The sequence below is a fragment of the Nansenia antarctica genome, assembly GCF_963989245.1.
Source record: "Nansenia antarctica genome assembly, chromosome: 6".
NCBI lineage: Eukaryota > Metazoa > Chordata > Actinopteri > Argentiniformes > Microstomatidae > Nansenia > Nansenia antarctica.
This window is the reverse complement of record NC_137676.1, coordinates 65,245,885-65,253,899: the sequence shown is the minus strand read 5'-3', so window position 1 is coordinate 65,253,899 and position 8,015 is coordinate 65,245,885. Positions and strand designations below refer to the sequence as shown.

The following is an 8,015-nucleotide window of genomic DNA, read 5'->3' as shown; positions in this document are numbered from 1 at the left end:
GGAATGCAGAGTGCTTCAAAACAGTTGTTTAATTGAATACACCCGCCTTCACAGTCACACCATGGTGTTATTACGACACTGTAGACTCAGTCCAGTCATCTGTGTGATCGTTTGGGAAACGGGTACTTCAGGTGACGCGGGTCGTGCTAGAACAGTGACACCTGCCGTGGAGCAATGCAGTCACACAGGTATTTAGTACAGTCAACGGCCCTAGGGCTGACTGGACTGTACCAGAGATGTAAATGCCCCTCTCTGCAAGGTCCCGACTGGTTCCTTTTCTCAAAAGTCAGTAGAAATTAGCATTTAAAAGCTGTTTAAAAAAAAAATGTCCTCATGTCTCAGCTGACTTCTGTATGCCCTCAGCCTGGTTCTGACAACGTAGTTTGGTTGGTTTGGTGCTTAAGACACGAGAGTGAGTTGAGGGGTATGGGCCTCTTACACTGAATATGTGTTAACTGGAAGTCCAACTCGTTGGATAAAACTGTCTCCAAAATGATTAGATTATCATGTCTATGTCATATCATCTTATGATGAGTTAATCTAGCTGAATCAGTACAGATCACAGTACTTTGTGTCTTTTTATATCTTTTTATATGTAACCAGTGAATCTGTTTTTGTAGTCCACTGCCAGACGGAGGATGATTATGCAGAACCAGCTGGCGGTGAAGATCCAACAGAACCCAATGATTACGATGTCACTACATTCTTAGGTAAGGCTTGGCTTTTAGCCACATTTTCCCCACTTCCTTATATCTCTTCAGCAACCTGGCACGACTGTACAGCTTACATTTGTCACGTTGGTTATGGTTAGGGTTAGGGTTAAGATACAGTAAATTACTTTGGGTTCTATTCCATCAACATGTATTATTATTATTATTATTATTATTATTATTATTATTATTGTTATTATTATTATTATTATTATTATCATTAATTGGTTCAGCCAACCGTTATTTAAACCAGGCAAATGGTCGAAAAAAACATAATTCTTATTGACAATGACGACCTGACATTCACTTACGTTGATGCTTTCCCCTGTGGATACAGTGTCCCCAAGTCCAAGTGAAGCCATCCCCACCACAGACCCCACCGCGCCACCCGAGAGCACGTCAGGTGAGGTGGCACTTGATCACATCACACAGTTCACCAACGGACCTGGGGGGTATTCCATCAACGTCGCTAAAAGAAGAGAAAGTCTTGCGAGACTCATCAAAATAAGCCTGGATTGTCCTTTAGCGATGTTGATGGAATACCCCCCTGACATTTGGTTTCAAGTCAGGCTTGAGAAAAAAAACACATGGTGCTAGATTGCATCTCTACATGCAAACATGAGTTTGGTACCTAGATTTCTCCATTATGTCATTACAAGGGGGAAGTGAGGAGAAACTCCCATAGCTTTATATCCAGGGCCCAGAGTTTTTCCAGGTCAGATCACATGGACAAGCAGGAAAAACTCCTGGCCCTTGTCATCATTTGCATTAGCTCACCGATGATCTGGACATTGTTTGTGAGGAGGATGTCCACTGTATAAATAATCACAAGTTTGTTGTTGTTGTTGTTGTTGTTGTTTGCAGTTGGAGATGACAGTACACATGAACTTGGCTCTGGAGAAGGCGACGATGTCTCCTTGGAAAGTAGGTCAATTGGTACGTCCAACAGAGACCACTAACATGGGTCTGACGTTTAGTTCATTTTGGACAAAAATGGCAATGACAGTAAAGTTGAATCTAATCTAATCTAAAAAAAATATCATATACATACTCACACTCATTCCACTTACTGATATGATTAGCAAAGTGAAATTACAAGGTGGTTATAATAATAATAATAATCATAAGAATAATAATAGATTTAAAATAAAAAATAATGAAATGCCTTTCTCAAACTCAAGGACACTGTACAGAAAACAAAGAGAACAAAACAAACAACATAACAGAACAAGGATACAAAAGATAAATTATATAAAAAGATAATTAAAAAAATGGTGTAAGAGCTCAGGCAGTTATGGGGAATAGTGTTTACTTAGGATCCATGCCATGCTGTACGAAGGCGAGTCTGAACAGAAGATGACATGTTTGGATACATCTGCAGTTTTATTGATTTGGATTGTGCACGTAAAAACAGAGAGAGTGAAACAAGTAGAAGAAGGAGAAAAAAGTAGGCAAAGATGGTAATTATATTGCTATGCCTCTCCAGGTGAGGGTCTGAATGAAGATGATAACACCGAACCTCCAGACGCTGACAACAGTTTGAGTCCCACCATCATCATCCTGATCCCGGTCGTCTTGGTGATCGTGATAATCGGCATGGTGGTGGGCGGTATCGTCATCAACCGCCGGTGGAATAGAAGAATGAGCAGCCCTGACGGTCAGTCAGTCACCTACATTGACATTTACATTTACATTTACATTCACATTCACATTCACATTTACATTTTTGGCATTTAGCAAGACGCCTTATTCCAAAGAGACGTACAACTAATACATTTGTCCAAGTAAGTCAATCATCTATCCACCAGTCGTAGCAAGGAAAAGTAATCTATGCTCAGGCCAGAAGCCATTGGCAGTCGTCGTGCAGTCTGTCACCTAGACATCGCTGGAAATGTTTTGACAACACCTGTCACTGAAACCTCAAGTCTGTTTGCATGCAACATGAAGGCGGTGCTTCCGATGGCGCCTGCTAGGCGTCAACTAGAGTGCATCTCATTAAATCAAATAAATCTCATCTATTAAATTAAATAAAACCACATATAAATGTGTTTTTTCTCATACATTTAATTTGCTATTTACAAACAACACATGAAGAAAAACTAAATATACAATAGGTGTTTTTTATATACTGTATATATATATATATATATATATATATATATATATATATATATATATATATATAGCATATAAGAAGTGCTTCTTATGTGTGGTTTCTTCTTCCAGGTAATACAAAAGAGGATCCGTATCTGGATGGCAACAGTACAGAGAAGGTCCCAATGTGAGTATAGCACACGCTCTCGCCATGCATTCATGTATACTTGTGTGTTGAGGATTAGATCAATTCACTGTTTGACAAGGATTAATATTCTGCTTTTCGTGGTAAGATCTGTGGTAAGATTTGTTTCCTCTTGATTGTCTTTCTCCCCTCAACATTATTTCCTGTTTTGAAAGAGGAAGTGTGTGTGACAAAGGGTGGTTTCTGTGTATGTGTGTATGTGTGTGTGTGTGTGTGTGTGTGTGTGTGTGTGTGTGTGTGTGTGTGTGTGTGTGTGTGTGCGTGCGCGCGTGTATGTGTGCATGCATGTGTGTATGTCCAAATATGGTTGCTCACTTGTGAAAGTGTTGACACATACTGTAAGTCTGACAACTTTTGAAAGACCTATTTCTCAGCCCTTCACCAAACTCATGTAACCAGAGGGAATTCCAAAGTAGTCTTATGTGTTATACAGGCTGTATGGTAAGTAATGCCTGAGTTAGACACAGTAGATTACCATTTAAAAGAATGATCTTCACAGCTTCAGCATTAGTGAACGTGACTCAATGACTGGAGCGCCCTCCAGTGTAAATGAATGCTACTACAACTTGAAAAGTTGCGAACTCTTTTTAATTCTGCGTGAGGGGGCAGAGGAGTGAGGGGCTGGGGGATGGGGGTGGGGGGACGGGGGTAAATTGAAGTCCTATCAGTTGGTAGAAGCGATATTTCATGATCAGGGTAACAAAAAGTTCACTATTCTTTGTACAGCCCACCAGTTGAATGGTGTTTCCCGTTCACCCTCTGTCTTGTTCATCCATGTTTACATTTACATAACATTTACATGACATTTACATTTACATTTTTGAAATGTAGCTTTTATCCAAAGCATCTTACAACAACTACATTTGTCTAAACTAAGTGAATCATCTATACATCAGTCATCAAAACAAAAACAAAAAAATATATGTTAGGACCATGGGCCCTTAGCAGTCACATTGCTAGAATACATTTTATTTATTTATTTCTGTTCATTTATTTTAACAGTAGAGGAGTTGTACAGGGGGGTGGTGGGAGGTGAAGAGGCCTTTAGGAGGGACAGTCAAAATGTAGCATGTTTAACTCAACTCTGTCAAAGATGAGCTGTTCAGAGGGAGACATCAGGTCAGCTACCTGTTGATTTGGTCACAGGACAAAGCACTGAGCGCATCATGAATGGGTTAATTCCTGCCTCTTCTGTTTCCTGTTTGAGTTCTCCAACACTAGCCTAGGCATGTGATGTAGTGTGTTTGATGAAGGAGTGTGCTCCTCCCTGTTCCAGGCCCATGTTTGAGGAAGACATCCCCTCTGTGTTGGAGCTGGAGATGGAGGACCTGGAGCAATGGATGAACAAAGATGGTGGGTGGATTCGTCGTTATCCCTTCACACAAGTTGGGATGAAAAATTTAAAAATAACATTAAAAAACATAATTAAACAGATCATTTGTTTTAATATGATATATGTTTGTCAGCCATCAAGTCATTAGAGAGGATTGTAACAAACCACAAATCTTAATTCAAATGTTCATACCGATATATACAGGAACTCAAAAGTCAGATCATTATGAATCAATGAACACAACATCTACATTTAATGCATGTAATACGATTTTGTTGTTGTTTGATAATCTACACTAGGTATAGCTTAGGTCCCCTGTAACTTTTGGTTCCCTGTTACTGATTGCTCTAAGAATTGTCAGTTTCTGGGTCATTGGTTTTATCATTTATATTTTCACGGTCTTTTATAATTAAAACGTGCATTTTGTACAGATAGACTAGAGCAAGCAAGGAAGCTCTAATTAGATGTACATATTCATAGCTTTTTATTAGAGAAACTGTTGTTATACCCATCTTTGACCAGTAGGGGTCATTATTGTATTAATGTTACATTAGGTTTTCAATACTACGGCACTCGTACTAGAGTAAATGGAATAAATATGATATGATATAATTGCAAATAGTGTGTGTTCATGGGAAGGCATTTGAGAGTTATATCATATGGTTATGCATATTGCTTGTTTGCTGACACAGAGAGTCATGTCTCTGATTGTTGGGAGTATGCAATGCGTTTTGTATGTTTATGTCCTGTTCATCTAAATGTTTCTACTCTAATCTAATCTAATCCCATGGTTTGTTTATGTGTTTGTTTAGGTGGAGCTGGGGGGGATGGTGGACATGGGATCTGATATGAGATAATGGTGAGCAAACATACTGTACAGTACATCAGCAGTCAACACCGGGGTAGTCAATACTACAGTACATTAAAAGACAATAGTAATGATAAATAGTTGTATTTCTCTCTCTCTCTCTCTCTCTCTCTCTGTCTCCCTCCATTTATTGTGTATCTGTGTTGATGATCTTTTATCCTAAGTGGTTATTCTCTCTCTCCTGCACACTTAAAACGACTTGCCTAACTTTCACCAAGAAGTGTGAAAATCACTCTCATTCTCTCTCTCCCATGTACGTAGTAAGTTGGGCCAGGGGGTAAATATTTTCTCTCAAGCTGTCCTGTGAGATTCCACTGTTCGTGTGCTAACGTTGCAAGATTAGACAAGAAGTTTGACTGTGTCACACCCATCCGTGCAACACCATGCATTTCCAGGAACAAGGGCAGGGCATGAGGGTGGCATGACATTACCTCCAGCTGTGGACTCCACATTCACATTACCTACTATCGCTGTAAAGTCAAATCAAATCCAACTTTATTTATAACGGGGAAAACAGAAAAAGGCATATTAAATATAAAAAATAATGAAACCCAATACTCCAGAACTAGGTTTTCATCAATGTTTCTGTAGCATGTAGAAAACCTAGTTTCGTCGATGGCCTATGTTCCCTGGGGAATTTAAAGGCCTAGGTAAGAAAGTAAGTAAGTACTCTAAAACTAGGAGGAAAATGAAGAGCATAACATCATTGAGCCTAGAAGTGCAACCTGTACTTATGCTGTTAAGGAAGTTACAGCCCCATGTTAATCCCGATACCCAAGCCACTGTGTGACTGTGTCACTTTCTTCTGTGTGTACTAAAATTCTAATACTGTAAATTCTGTAAATTAATTCAATCAATGAATCAATCAATCAATCGATCACTATACCATAAAATGACACAGTTGAGAATTAGCTGCTCCATAACCCGCAGTGACAACATAGTAACTCTCTAATCTCATCAGCTAGAGAGGTTCGTTTACGTTTCTCCCAATTAAACCAGGATAAAGCACCAGGGATGCTTATAGATTCAATACCGAAGCCTCACACTCCTCGTCGACTATCAGCAGCAGATGCAGAGTTACATGTTGCTCATTATGTGATGGACAGGCATGATGTACTTTGTTTACTATGGAAGCAAACGGACAGAGAACATCCGTTGACTTTGGTTAACAAGGGTGGCCTCATGACCGCACGTCTTACTCAACTAGCGAACGCAGAATAGTTGTGACTCGGTGAACTCTGACCCCTGTTGTTAACCATGGTAACGCTTTGAAGCAGGCACGGTCCGGACATCTGTAAGAGATTACGACAGGCATGCATGGGAGTGTGGCGCAACCTCGGAAAATGGCTTGGGGGGGCAAGTGGGATTGGGGGGGGGTGGGGGGGGTGGTTGGGTGTTGGGTCAAGGTCCATTAGACTGACTATGAGCTAACGTCATTCACACTCTGGTTGTTTTCCCAGGGTCCTGTTTGCCATGTGCTGTGTGTGTGTGTGTGTGTGTGTGTGTCTGTGTGTGTGTGTGTCTGTGTGTGTGTGTGTGTGTGAGTGTGTGTGTGTGTGTGTGTGTGTGTGTGTGTGTGTGTGTGTGTGTGTGTGTGTGGTTGGGTGGGTGGGTGGGGGCGGAGGGGGGTGTCAGGTCTACTGTGTGTGAAGCTCATTCCAAAGGACTGCGTCACATACTGTAGATCTCCCGGTGATAGAACCCAGAGAGGCTGCGCTACTGACTGTGTCACTATAATCATGGTCCAGGTAGCCAGCCTCTCTAACTGTCCCCCTCTCTACCCCTCTTAGGAAGAAGAGTTAAGGACCCTGTCACTCCTCTTCTCTCTCTCTCTCCCTACGGTCCCCTTACTGCTTGCGTCCGAGGACATCTCCCTAGCAGGGAAGGACACTTTGTTACACAACACAGTGCAGTGTGCATGGCGAACGGTCAGTAACCTGCCATGAACCCTAACCCTGTACTGCAACGCTCCCTGCAACATTGCCACAACGCCAAAGGAACTCCATTGGACTACATTGGACATTGAAAAACAACCGTGTTTACTGGGAAACAACGCCGCAATGAGACTTCACAACAGGAAATGTGGAATATATTTTCAGTTTCACCATTACAAAACAGCAGTAACAATAAATTTAAATGTTCAACGTGACATTGTAAAACCCTCCACCATACTCGAGTGTCATGGTCCGTGGAGTATGTGGCAAGAGAACAGTTTCTCCCCCTAACTTGGGTTTCTGTTTCGTCCTTGCAGTAATGAATGGGTTTTGCATCACCATCCACTCAGTGTTGTGCCTCTGCTTATTGTCTCATAGACACTTTTTGTGTGATTTTTTTTTTTGCGAGCTTGCCTTTTGTATTCAGCTGTCAAACTGTAATTAATGATACTTTGAATGTAGTGCATTGTGTCAGAGCATCAGTGAGAGGAGAAAAAAGGATTGTGGTTCGAAATGGTGGGGCAGCCAAACACTTTATTTGATACACAGAGAACAATTACTATCATGATTTACCCTCCAGAGATACCAGATGTCTTCCACCCAGGGGAGGCTGGTGGAGGTAGAAATCGGAGGACGGGCTCATTGTAACGCATGGAACAGAATGAGGAATGGTATACCCCATTCCGTTCCATGCATTACAATGAGCCCGTCCTCCGATTTCTACCTCCACTAGCCTCACCTCCTTCCGCCATACCACCCTCCCTTACCACAGCGCATAAGGCACATAGTAAAGGCTACTCCAGGTGGCCAATGCCCCTACTACATCAACCCTATCCCAGATAGACATGATGGCTCACCTACTGTAGAGTTT

At 41.4% G+C, this 8,015-nt stretch overlaps 1 protein-coding gene across 1 annotated transcript in view; it reads left to right on the top strand.

Annotated features, from left to right (window-relative positions):
- The window catches only part of tmem154 (transmembrane protein 154), a gene marked incomplete at its 5' end in the record, with an annotated part of 8,828 nt that extends 1,687 nt beyond the window's left edge, over nucleotides 1-7,141 (top strand). The window contains 7 exons of the mRNA XM_080534761.1: nucleotides 621-710; nucleotides 1,048-1,113; nucleotides 2,197-2,367; nucleotides 2,937-2,991; nucleotides 4,286-4,362; nucleotides 5,155-5,201; nucleotides 7,001-7,141. Coding sequence (XP_080390887.1) covers nucleotides 621-710; nucleotides 1,048-1,113; nucleotides 2,197-2,367; nucleotides 2,937-2,991; nucleotides 4,286-4,362; nucleotides 5,155-5,189 — 494 coding nt within the window. The 3' untranslated portion in view covers nucleotides 5,190-5,201; nucleotides 7,001-7,141. The remainder of the gene's footprint in view (nucleotides 1-620; nucleotides 711-1,047; nucleotides 1,114-2,196; nucleotides 2,368-2,936; nucleotides 2,992-4,285; nucleotides 4,363-5,154; nucleotides 5,202-7,000) is intronic.
- Nucleotides 7,142-8,015: the final 874 nt, after the last annotated feature.